This window comes from Orycteropus afer, unplaced genomic scaffold (assembly GCF_000298275.1).
Source record: "Orycteropus afer afer isolate SDZICR_OR568_19922 unplaced genomic scaffold, OryAfe1.0 scaffold00014, whole genome shotgun sequence".
Lineage (NCBI taxonomy): Eukaryota > Metazoa > Chordata > Mammalia > Tubulidentata > Orycteropodidae > Orycteropus > Orycteropus afer.
Window position 1 is genome coordinate 19264775 of NW_006921601.1, and position 13034 is coordinate 19277808.

The window sequence follows — 13034 nt, forward strand, 5'->3', positions numbered from 1 at the left end:
TGGTTTGGTTTTAGCTTTAGAGAGAATAACTAACATGATTAGCCTGGAGTGAAAAGCCAGGCATACCTTGTAATTTTGAGACACATGTAAGGATCCAGTGTAGATCATCATTTTCATTTGTTTCTTGGTTTTTCCAGCAATCATCTTCTGATGTTGTAGTCAGTGCATCAGCTAGAGGTCCTGACCTCAGGGACTGACATTCTTATAAGCAAGCTGAGGCAAGTGCAACTGGTAACCACATTGCAACATGGCAAGTGTTCAGGGACCCTGCATAGTCCCAGTCAAGATCCTTATGGCTGTTTAGATGGCTCCTGATTGGGAATTCTGAAAGTTTTCCTAGAAGAAATTGTCAGGGAGGTAGATGGGAGCTAAGATTGTATATGAATATGAGGCAATAAAGAGGGTAGTGGGAACACTTCAGTCAAAGGAGATAAATGGAGCTTGGAGTTGTTGATGGTAATTTCAAGGAAGAAGCAGGGGGTGTAACTCACTTACCTGCTAGAGTTTACTGAAAGAGGTCTCTGTTCCTTTGAAGTAAAATAGTTTTTACAAACTAGAATAAATTAACACCAACAAAGTAATATTTAAAACTATATAATTTCCTGTGATTCATTAACCATCAAACTAACAGGGAAACCAAAAAAAACCAAACACACTGCAGTCGAGTCAATCCCGACTCATAGCGACCCCTCCTTGTGTTTCCAAGGCAGTATCTTTATGGAAGTAGATTGCCCAGTCTTCCTTCTGAGGAGTGGCTGGTGGGTTTGAACCACCAGCCTTCTGGATAGTGGTCAAATGCCTTAGGCACCAGAGCTCCCAAAAGAGAAATTATTTTTGCCAGTTTTTGTTTATAAAGATCACCATTATCGTTCCTCTAGCTTGCCCATTCTAAGAGCACATAGAATTCCCTGGATAGTGTGCACTGTTAATGCGCCCAGCTGCTAACTGAAAGGTTGCAGGTTCAAGTCCACCCAGAGGTGCTTCAGAAGACTCGTGTGGAGATTTACTTCGGGAAAATTAGCCCTTGAAAACCCTATGGAGCACAGTTCTACTCTGATACACATGGAGTTACCATTAGTCAGAATCAACTCGATGGCAACTGGTTTGGTTATGGACACTATTAGGTCCTTGAGCTCCAGGCCCCTTCACTCTTCTGCGCACTAGCCTTCGTTGTTCTCATACCCTCCTTGTGTTTTCCCCTTTATGTACCTACTCTGATCCTCTTTAAGAGCAATTGAAGGGAAGGCTCTATTTTAGCCCACGCCTTTAATATTAGATATTGATTTCAACAATACTGAGAACGAGTCTCTGGGCTGCTCAAGTTGGCCCATGAAACCACTAAGTTAATCAAGTCAGGTTCGCATGCCCCTCTGTGTTCTGCTGGCTAAGGAAGTTGTAAAGAGATTGACCCAGAGAACTTTGAAAACAGTCTCCACACTGTGTGACTTGAATTTATACACTTAAAAAGAAAAAAAAACTGGTTTCAATTACCCTAACAAATTTGAATGCCCAAGATTGACACCTTTACAAATTGTAGGAAATTGAAGGCATTTTCCCAGGCCCAATTATCAGGCCTGTTCCCTGAAGACTTTGGAGAGGATTTAAGCTGGAAATCTCCCTGGGGCAGGTTTAAAGTCACAGTTGCAGTGATGGGAGCTGAGATCGGTCAGTCTGGGATGTTCTCCCCGAGTGTCGATTGGTGTTGGAAGCAGACCACCAACATCTCCCTAACTAAAAAGCTGGGGGTAGAAGAACTCCCTCCCGAAAGGGGAGGGAGAGAAAGAAATGCTTATTTATCTGCCTTAGACAGTATTTTCATTTAGAAAGTTATTTTGGTCAGTGTCAGGGCTGGTTGCCAGTAAAACCAAACTTGTTCTCTACCCACAGCATTCAGAATTAACGTTCTCCCTACATCCTTTAAAAAAAAAAAAAAAAAAAAAAAACTTTTTCTTTTCTTCAAAAGCATCCTGTCTGCAATTTTCAAATGAAACTTTTCCTTCTTGCTGATGGTTTGTCAGTTGTTGGTGGGCGAACCTTGTAAGCTGGTCTTTTAGAACCAAGATGTTCAGACTCCAGGTCATAATCCATTAGTGGGTCATAAAATTTGTTTAGGGGGTCTGTGATCTTCATTTATAAAAATTAGATTCCACCATCAGTACCAGTTGTAGTCAAGTCAACTCCAGCTCATGGTGAGCCATGTGTGTCAGAGTAGAACTGTGTTCCATCACCAAGCTTGCTCACGGCTGTCGAGTCTGTTTCAACTGGTAGTGACCCCTCCTTGGGTTTCTGAGGTGCTCCATAGGGTTTTCATTCATTCATTCATTCATTTTTCCTTTTGTAGTGTTTCTTCCTCTCCCCTCCCACCCATGGTAACCAACAAAGAAGGTGTCCTTCCATATATAACCGTTTCCTTGACTTCGTAGTGTTTTTAATAGTTGATTTTTCTGAAGGAGATTGCCAGGCCTTTCTTCTGAGGTGCCTCGGCTGCATTCAAGCTTTCCGTTAGCAGCTGAGCATGTTACCCATGGGTCCCATTTGGGGACTCCAAAAACAGACTAGAGTAAAATAAATTATCTTTGACTAAACAAGGCCAGGTTATTTTGCCAGATTTGGCCATTCTCAACCAAATAGTATGAGCTAAACAAGATACATAAATAAATCTTTATCTAAAAAGTAACCATTTCAGATTAGTCTTGAAGCTAGTACTTACTTGGGCATTCTAGTTTGATTTCTAGTTACATTTCCAAAAGAACAGATTTAATATCAAATAATAATAATTGATATCAAATTATTTTTAATATGAAACGTCTTGATTTAATGTAATAGTGTCACCAACTTAGTTTTTTCACTAACCTTCATTTTTGCCAAATTGTTGAGCCACCTGGGTTTATTTATTATTTTCCTTAAAATAACTTAAATTTTAAATACTACTTCTAATATCCATGGAATTAGGAATTTAAAGATGGACCTAGTTATCTTTCTTCTAATACAAAATAAATATGTAACTTTTAAAATATGAAAGTATTCATCCTTAACCATGTGCCATCCAAAATATCTTCATCTGTTTCAGTGGCAAACATACCACTGGGGAGGACCAGTTGGGAGTACTGGTGTTCAGAACATTTTTCCGCATTTGTCCTTTCTCCTTCTTAAGAGTCTTTTGCTCTGACAAAGGTTCATATATCCATGAGTAAAGAAGCAAGAGCTGATAGTTATTAGAGAGAGAACTTGCTGTCTAATTTTAAAGAACTTGCCCCACCTCCCCTCCCCTAGGCTTGTTTTCATAGATAGTAGCATTTCTGAATTCACTAGCAACTTTGCCAAAGTTCCTATACCTTGACCCAGCTTATTTTCTCCGTGTTTTAGTAAATATTTTCTGAAGAGAACTGTGGAGGGTAGAATATTTGAAGATGAAGAACCACTGTTCTGGCTACCTAGTGCCACTCTGACAAGAATATACCATGGCTTGAACAAACAGGAGTTTATTTTCTAACAGTTTGGAGGCTTTAAGTCTGAGTTTAAAGTGCCAGACTCTAGGGGCTGGGTGGAAGCCCCTTAACCTTGGGCTTCAACTTTGCCTCCTGCGTCTGGTCCACTGAAGCTAGAGGCTTTTCTTTACTCAGACAGCTGCTGGCTGCTGAGGCTGACAAGCCGAAGGTTGATGAGTAAAAAGGCACAGTCCCGATGTTACCAAACCACATGGAAGGCCATTAATTTAAGTCCATTAAAAGTCCCAAGGCTAGCAGAGTATGACAGGCTGCTTAACCAATGACATGGTTACATGCAGGGTTCAAGCGTGCCATAAGCTAGAGACCATTCCCAAAGCTGGTTCTTATGTACAGGAAGCAGACCACATCCCTAAAGCAGCTACTCAGCTACTTGTGGTAGGTCTCACCATGGAGATGATTGCCAGTCTCATCATGGGGAATAACTAGCACCAGCTCCCCAGCCACTTAATCAGGCCCAGCCAAGTTGACACACAAAGTTAACAACCACAACCACCCATATGTCACAGTACAGAATGATGATAGGACATCTTAGTAAGTGAGGGCTCTGCTCTAGGGTCCAGTGGGTCAAGCATTAGCCAGATCCCAGCTTCATGGGGCCTCACTGAGACTTGAATGAGAACAGAATTGAAAGGACTTCAGAGAAATAGTCCATCCTCCTTTTTACAGTTGAAATGACTGAGGCACTGAGGAGTAAAATGGCATGCGTAGAATCCCAGCATTGGCTTGAGACCTTCCCATCTCCTGAAGCTCATCTATCTCAGAGGGCTGGCAAGGATAGTCTCCTGTTAGGAATCACAGATCCCCAGTGTTTAAGATATCTGTTTTCCAAAGAAAGAGCAATAGGCCCCAAATAGCCACTTCAGCCAAGCTCTGAGATCACTGGTGTGATACCCTATAAATGATGAATTTTGAGTCAAGTTGACCTAGATAAGACCAGCTCATGACCTGAAGCCCACTTCACTACTATGGGGATTTCTGGCCAGGTCGTGAGCACCAAATACTAATGATCTGATCCTCAGATGCCCTGGTACCCTCTATCCTACTCAGAAGACTTCTGCTCTAGGAACTTAATTTGGAATCATCTTGAAGTACTACCTCTTTTTAGTTGTAATGAGTGCTCTTGAAATGTCCCCATGATTCCATCCATAACCAGGGGAGCCCAGGCTAAATGCCAAGTGGAAATTTTAAAGCTCTAATCCTGGCTTTTTCCCCTGTTTAGGCTGAAAGGTTTTACTGTAACTGTAATAAATTATCACAAATCATGTATCTCTCTTGCCTTAATTATGACCTTCAAATGTCAAAGCCTCCCACCTCTAATTCAGAAACTTCACTAAATATTTCCTAACTTTGGCAGGCGCTAGGAGACAGAGATGAATGGGGGTGGGGGTGGGGGTTGCAGAATCTCTGCCTTGAAAGAATTTACACTCATGGAATAATTAACTAACCTGTAACAGAAGTATTGAGGGGTAACTCAAGAGTCACCTCTTCCAAGCAGAAGCATCTGCCCCATTTATGAGCCCAGGTAAAGAGAATTGCCCTAAAAGATGTGGAACTCAAGGAGTAGAGGGTCAGTATTACTTCAACCATAGGAACCTTGGTGGCACAGTGATTAAATGCTTGACTGCTGAGAGAGTGGCAGGTCAAACCCACCAGCCACTCTTGGAGAGGAACATATAATAATCTGCTTCCCAAAGATTGGGAAACCCTATGGGGCAGTTCTACCCTGTCCTATAGGGTCGCTAAGGAGTTGGAATCAACTGGACAGCAAGGGCTGTTATTTCAATCAGAGAACATTCTCCGTGGTATATGCTCCTACCTTTCAAATGCCTGGTCTGGCATGTGCCCCACTGTGAATGTCTCTGGGTGGTGCAAATGAATAATACATTCAGGTGCTAACCAAAAAGACATCCAGGCATGCCTTGGAAGAAAGGCCTGGAGATCTACTTCTGAAAAATGAGCTGTTGAAAACCTTATGGAGCGCAGTTCTAGTCTGGCACAGGTGAGGTCACAATGACTCAGAATGAACTGAATGGCAGCTGGTCCTGGTAGAGGATGTCAGGAATGTGTAACTAAGCTAATAGAAAATGTGGTTCCTGAAAAATAGGTCTCATCATTTAAGTGGCTGCTGTATAAATTTGTTTTAAACAAAGAAGGTAGCTAAGATGCAGTCCCAAAGAGCACTGGGTCAGAGGAACTAGGTACAAATCACAGTCTGTCCATTTCTCGCTAGGTGATACAGGGTCAATCATTAACATATCTGAGCCCGCGTTTCCTCGCTTGTAAAAAAGGGCAGTAACCCTCTCTTCACCATGTGCCTAGCACTGTGCTGCCCAGAAGACTCTCGATACACAGCATCAAGCCTACAGAGACCTTCTGCAAGTCGTGTAGTGTGGGTGGGTTCCAAAAGCCAGATCCTGCTTCCAAACCAGTCTCTTAACTCTCGCCAGGAAAAGCTCCAACTATGCCCCGTGCATTCTGTTAGGGAGGATTGTCAGGCACCCTCCCCTCCAAACTCAAATCCCCAGTAAGTCAGGAAGATGTATGTGTTTTAAAACACTGGGAGGTCTGCTTTGGATCACCCCGGAGCTGTGGCTTCCCAAGCAGCAGCAGAGAGCGAAGGAAAGCAGTTGGTCTGCGGTGAGGTGCTCCCGGCACCGTCCTGGTGCCCCACACAGGGGCTGCCTTCTCTTGGTTTCAGCAGCCGTTGACTTTTAAATCATAAAAAGCTGCTCTATATACAGTTTACTCTGTTGCTAGAAGGCAGCGGAACATAGGTATTAAAGAGAGAGAGAGAGAACAGAAGAAGCATCCGTTAATCCCGGCAGGCTTCTGGGCACTGCAGCAGTTGTGGATGACAAAAGTTAATTAGAAACATGAGCAGCTTAACCAAAAACACTTGTGACAATTGGAAGGGCCGCCTCTCCAGTTGGAGAGTTTTTCCTGGGGAATCATTGCAGGAGACAGTGGCTGCTGCTAGGTGAGTAACTTTGCAGACATGGGGCACACTCTTTGGGCGCTGCAGTGCCATATCCTGTCGGGCTCACCGGGCGTGGGGGTTGCGGGTGGGCGTGGACACTGCTCAGCTGTGATGTGTCTTCCCTGCCACTTTCTCTCACAGCTACCCTGACTTGGAGCCAGAGCTGTGTCTTTCAGTGCGCCTCCTGAAGAAGGGGGCTACCGTTTCACTCCGGGGGATACTGGTCTGCCCTGGGGGCGAGCAGAACTGCAGTTAGGAACCTGCCCTTTCCAGCATAATTCTGACTCTCACTTGGAAATATTTTGAGGCTTTCCTGAGAAAAGAATCAGGCCAGGGAAACACTCCCTGAGCGCCAAGGGGAAGCCTTGACTTTCAGATAACCTGCATGTTTTCTTACCTACGCTGAATCCATGTGCACAGATTAAATTCTAAAGCAGAAAAAGTCTTTTTTTTTTTTTTAAATCCATCCTGAATCATGTTTGTAACTCTTTTAAAGTACCAATATAGGAAAAACATGTGCTTTGATAGGACTTAGCAACTTCTGTGGTAATTACTCTCCTCAGAAGATTATACTTGGTGTCTCCTCTTTTTCTTGTTTGATTGTTTTGTTTTAATGTGCCTGCTATTTGGTTTCCTTACAGTGGGATAAATCTTGGTTCTTTTGCATAACCGGCAACTGGGGGCTCTGGGCTGAATAATTCAAAACAGTAGATATTGCCTACCTCTTATTGAGCTTCGAGCTACACAGTGGTGTTGCTGGGTTTTGTTTGTTTATATGGGTTTCCAAATTACATTCTTAATTGTGCTTTGGGCATGTTAATGTTAATATCAGCATGCATTTGTGCAACACATACTAGAATATGGTGTGTGGGGGTGGTGGTGAATGGTGCATGATGGATAGCAAAGGAAGTTGAATTAGGGTTTGAAATGTAACCACAGGTAAACCACAAAGTGGATAATGGCATTTGGGTTGGGGAGGACAGGCAATTTGGGGCATGAGTACCCTCCTCTGTCTTCATTGTGGGTCACAGATGTGATTCAGGTTTCCCTGTCTTTTCCATCTCTGCAGAGCCATTGGAAAGCCCAGCCTCCTCCCATCTCGGAATGAGCGAGAATGCACCTGCTGCTTTGGACAGCAGCGACAGCTCCAGCGCCACTAACTGCAGTGCCTCCTCGGCTATCCCCCAGCCTGGTGTGGCTTCCAAGCCCTGGCGCAGCAAGTCCCTCAGTGTGAAGCACAGTGCCACGTCGTCCATGCTCTCCATCAAGCAGCCCATGCCGGAGGCCCCCAGACCCACCCCCGAGGCCATCAAGCCCACCCCCAACAGTCAGAAGTCCATGTTGGAAAAGCTAAAACTCTTCAACAGTAAAGGGGGCACTAAGGCAGGCGAGGGCCCTGGGTCCCGGGACACGAGCTGTGAGCGGCTGGAGATCCTACCCAGCTTTGAAGAGAGCGAGGAGATGGAGGCTGCCAGCCGCGTCCTCTCCACCACCGGCCCTGCGTCCAACAGCCCCAAGATAGCACTCAAGGGGATTGCCCAGAGGACTTTCAGCCGGGCACTGACCAACAAGAAGAGTTCCCCAAAAGGCAATGAGAAAGAGAAGGAGAAACAACAACGGGAAAAGGAAAAGGAGAAAAACAAGGACCTCACCAAGAGAGCTTCGGTGACAGAGAGGCTGGACCTCAAAGAGGAGCCGAAAGAAGACCTCAGCGGAGCAGTGGTGACCGAGGTGCCAAAAAAGTCCTCCAAGATTGCCAGCTTGATCCCCAAAGGCGGGAAACTCAGCAGCACCAAGAAGGAGGCCACAGCCCCTTCCCACAGTGGAATACCAAAACCAGGAATGAAGAGCATGCCCGGGAAATCCCCAAGTGCCCCCGCACCTTCCAAGGAAGGGGAGCGGAGTCGGAGTGGGAAGCCGAGCTCGGGGCTCCCCCAGCAGAAGCCCCAGCTGGATGGCAGACACTCCAGTTCCTCCTCCAGCCTGGCTTCCTCAGAAGGAAAAGGCCCAGGAGGAACGACCTTGAACCACAGCATCAGCAGCCAGACCGTCAGTGGGTCCGTGGGGACCACCCAGACCACAGGAAGCAATACTGTCAGTGTTCAGCTACCTCAGCCCCAGCAGCAATACAACCATCCCAACACTGCCACGGTCGCGCCTTTCCTGTACAGGTAGGAGTGGCCACCACACTGCCCTTTCTGGGTCATTGGGCGAAAGAGCCTTGCTGGTAGATTCCAGGTACTTTGAGGGGGACAGAGATCGGTACTGCCCTGCAGGAACATTTAAGCACATAACTAAGGTACCATGTGATAAGCAACTAGTGGAAGTACTCACAATGGATTTGAGGAAAGAACTCAGATAGCATGGGTTAGGAGAGGGGTTAGGGCAAGCTAAAGGGAGGAAGGAAAATTTGAACTGACCCAGGATGAGGAGGACTGTGAAGACAAAAGAGCTTTTCAGAAGAAACAGCAGTGAACAGAGGTGCAGAGTTCTAGATGTGTAGGGTGTTTGGCATCACCCACCAGGCTCCAAAAGCAGTCCTAATGCATCCTAAATGAACATTTTTTTAAAAAGTGCCGAATAAGGAGACTTTTTCTCATAGAAGTGTTTGCCTTAAACTTCCTGAATCTGCAGTATCTCCAAGGTATTGGAGTCGTGGTTAAAGCATCCAGCTGCTAACCAAGAAGTAAACGGTTCTAACCCACCAGTCACTCTGTGGGAGAAAGATGAGGCAATCTGCTTCCTTAAAGATTTATAGCCTCAGAAACCCTATGGGGCAGTTCTACTCTGTCCTAAAGGGTGGCTGTGAGTTGCGGTCAACTTGATGGCAGTGAGTTTGGTTTTTTTTTTCCACATGTGGATATAAACATACATTCATATATAACATGTAAGTGCACATGTATGCACGTTTTTGCATACCTGTTCATTTGCATAGGCTCATGCCCATACTGCCAACTGCCTATATTTGTATTATTCCCCAAAGGATGAGCTATTCCTTTTCTCCTTTCTTGAGTTCTAGTAGGTTCCTGTGCAGTTGCTCCCAGTGGCAGGTAGATAGACTGGTTTGAGAGATCTGTAAAGCCAGCCAGTGAGGGAGGGTCAGGCATTGCCTAGCCCCTCCCTCCTTTCCTTCTGCTCACCCTCCCCTTCAGCCAGTGTCAGTCCCAAACTTTTCAATTGGGAGTCAGTCATCTTTTTGTTAAATCAAGGCATCAGCTAACTGTCCTGCCGAGGGCGCCAAGGCTGAGAGAGTGACTCAGCACCTTCCAGGCTAAGTCATTGTTCCCTGAAGTATGGAGGCAGCTGGTTGTGTCCCATGACATTTTTAGCTCCAAATCAGTCCAGATTTGCATTTTCAAAATTAAAAGTTATAACAGTCTTCGATCATCATCAATTCCCAGATATTTTTTGCTATAATTATTTGAAAGACTGCAAAACATTTAACCATCTTTTTAAAAAAAAAATTCAAGTTTGTCCCCGACTGCAATAAACATTCATGATAAAGCGTGAATGTCCGACAAACAGGAAAAAAGGGAATCATCTGAGATGTGTGTCTGTTAAGCCCCATCTTCATTTCAGTTATCACCCTGTGTGGTGCCCTTGCCATTCCCTGGGGTGCCTTTCCCCTGTAAATGAGCCAGGGAAGAGAGGCTGGAGAGAAGAGCACCGGGATAGGAGTCAGGACCCTGGGCCCCCCTCGATCAGCTGGCGACTCCCTGTGTGCACATCAGCACTTGCCTCAGGTGCAGCTACTGAGAGTGCATGTCCCATGTGCAAAGACTCAGCTGAGGGCTTTCCATGCCTCTGCTCATTTAGTCCCTCCAACAACTCCACGAGCTAGCTACTTTTCTCTCCATCTCCATTTTATAGATGAGGAAACTGAAGTTTAGGGTCCATTTTGCACAGTTCAGGTTCTAGGCAAACACTGATAACTTGCTCTAAGTCACAAGAGCTAATAACTAGAAGAGCTAATGTTTAAATGCAAGTCTGTCTAACCAGAGGGCCAAGCTCCTAGTCACCATGCTGCCTTAACTCTGTAAATCACTTAATCTCTCTGACCCTCAGTGTCTTCATCTGCAAAGTAGAGAGACTGGACCAAAGTAGATATGTATTCTTTTAATGTGACTTAGGTTCCCTTCCTGCTCTAAAATTCCTTGTTTGAACTTTATTTAACAAGTTAGAAGTAACAGTGAACACCTCTAGCACTTTATAGTTTACTAAGTAGTCTTATAGGAACTCTGGTGGCACGTGGTTAAAGCATTCAGCTGCTAACCAAAAGGTCAGTGGTTTGAACCCACCAGCTGCTCCAAGAGAGAATGATGTGGCAGTCTGCTTCTGTAACCATTTACAAATTGTATGGGGCAGTTTTACTCTGTCCTTTAGGGTTTCTTTGACTTGGAATCAACTCAGTGGCAGTGGATTTGGACTTTTTTTAGGGGAAGTAAGTGCTTTTGTGTCAGATCACATTTGATTTTTGTAATAATATTACTATTATTACCCAAATATGATAAAGCTGAGGTTCAAAGACATTAAGTAATTTATTCAAATTTGCCTATCAAGTTACAGAGCCTAGACCTGAACCCAAATAAGTGTCCAGACTCCAAGTCTAGTGTTCCTTCCACTACCGAGCTTCTTCCAAGGCTTAAGTTTCTCATTTATCCATTCAGCACACCCTTCGTAACTACCTGCTCTGCATTTGAACTTGTTTTTGTAGAGGGCTCTCAATCTAGTTGGGAAAGATTTATTGATTATACCACACTGTAATAAACATGGCAACAGAAGAATAGGGAGTAGGCCGCAGAAACACACAAAAGGTGGTGGAATCAGCTGGCACAGAGTCAGACCACGATGATATGGGGCTTCTTTTTTTCTGGGGGGGTGGCAATATTTACAACTAAACATATACCCATTCACAAGTTCTACATGAACAGTTTAATAAGATTGTTAACATACTTCACATTGTGTCACTATTCTGTCTCTACCCATATTGTTTCATCACCATTAATTTAGACTCTCTGCCCCTTAAAGTTTGCATTGTGCTTTAGAGGAACTGTTGTCAGTTTGCACTCACATAGATAATTCTTTATCTTTATAAGAGCTCCATGCTTGAGGCAAACATGCTTTATTAATTGGGCTAAACTGTAGTTTAACAATGGCTTCCAGAGATAGCTTCAGTTCAAGGTTTAAAGATTACTTCCAGGCGTTTGATTCATCTCAATGGATCCAGTAAGTCTGGTTTCCATATGAGTTTGAAGTTCTGTTCCAGGTTTTCCTCCTTTTGATCGGTATCCATCTATTGGGTCCTTGGGGACGGCATCTTGAAGGCAGATTGGGAGTGAGCTAAGGAAGAAAGGAGAGAAGGACATTTAGAAAGGTCACAATATGTACAAAGGCAAAATTCTTAAGGTCTTGATATGATCAGGGAATGGCGAGAAACCATGTGTGAATGGGACCAGGACTTCAAACTAGTTCATTCTGGTTTGACCCCCTGCTGAGACTAAGCATCATCTGAGATAAGAATCACCTGGGAATCTATAAGACTCACCTGAGGATTTTGTTAAACTGTACAGTCTGATACAGTATAGCTAAGACAGAAATACAGATTCTCAGCGGGGGTGTCTAATTGGAATTAACCAGTTTGATGTCCTGGATGAAACATGGGGTAGAGCTGCTTATGAAGGGCAGGAGTGGCAAGGCATGGGGCTGGAAATGAAGGAAGGAAGAGTCCAATTATATAGAGCATCTTCTACTATGTTGTTGTTGTTGTTATGTGCTGTTGAGTCAGACCTGACTCATAGCGACCCCTCCTTGGGTTGCTGAGGCAGTATCACTATGGAAGTAGATTGCCCCATCTTCCTTCCGAGGAGTGGCTAGTAGGTTTGAACCGCCAGCCTTCTGGTTAGCAGTCAAGTGCCTTAGGCACTATGCTACCAGAGCTCCTTCTTCTACTATAGTGAGGAGTTTAAACTTTACTCTGTAGGCAGTGGGAAACCACTGCAGGCCTATAGTCGGAAGGTAATGTGATCACATTGATGTTACAGAGATCACATGTGGGGAGTGAAGACGACTTAAGAACAATCTAGAACAGAGGCCACAGATTTGAATGCCTGGCTGGGTCAAAAAAAGTAATGTAAAAGGGTAGCTAAGGCTTTTCGGGGGAGCTCTGGTGGCGTAGTGCCTAAGGCATTTGACGGCTAACCAGAAGGCTGGCGATTCAAACCCACCAGCCGCTCCTTGGAAGGAAGATGGGGCAATCTGCTTCCATAGTGATACTGCCTCGGAAACCCAAGAAGTGGTCGCTATGAGTCATATCTGATTCAACAGCACATAACAACAACAGCAAAGGCTTTTTGGGACTGGCGAAGGAGCTCCTCTGCTTCTCTAGAGGGCATGGCTACCATCTTGTACCAGCAGGTGGCGCCCAACCAAAAGGGAAAAAAAAAAAAACTTGGGCTTGGCAGATTTTCTTGTTTTTACTGGGAGAAGGCAGAAATCCAGATATTTCTTGTGAAATCTCCAAATTTTTTAAATGTTGCAACTAATTTGAA

The 13034-nt window shown here is 44.6% G+C and overlaps 1 protein-coding gene across 1 annotated transcript in view; it reads left to right on the top strand.

Annotated features, from left to right (window-relative positions):
* NAV2 (neuron navigator 2) overlaps positions 1-13034 on the top strand; it is a 494616-nt gene that overhangs the window by 281340 nt on the left and 200242 nt on the right. The window contains exon 7 of the mRNA XM_007955845.2: positions 7556-8657. Within this exon, the coding sequence (XP_007954036.1) occupies positions 7556-8657 (1102 nt within the window). The remainder of the gene's footprint in view (positions 1-7555; positions 8658-13034) is intronic.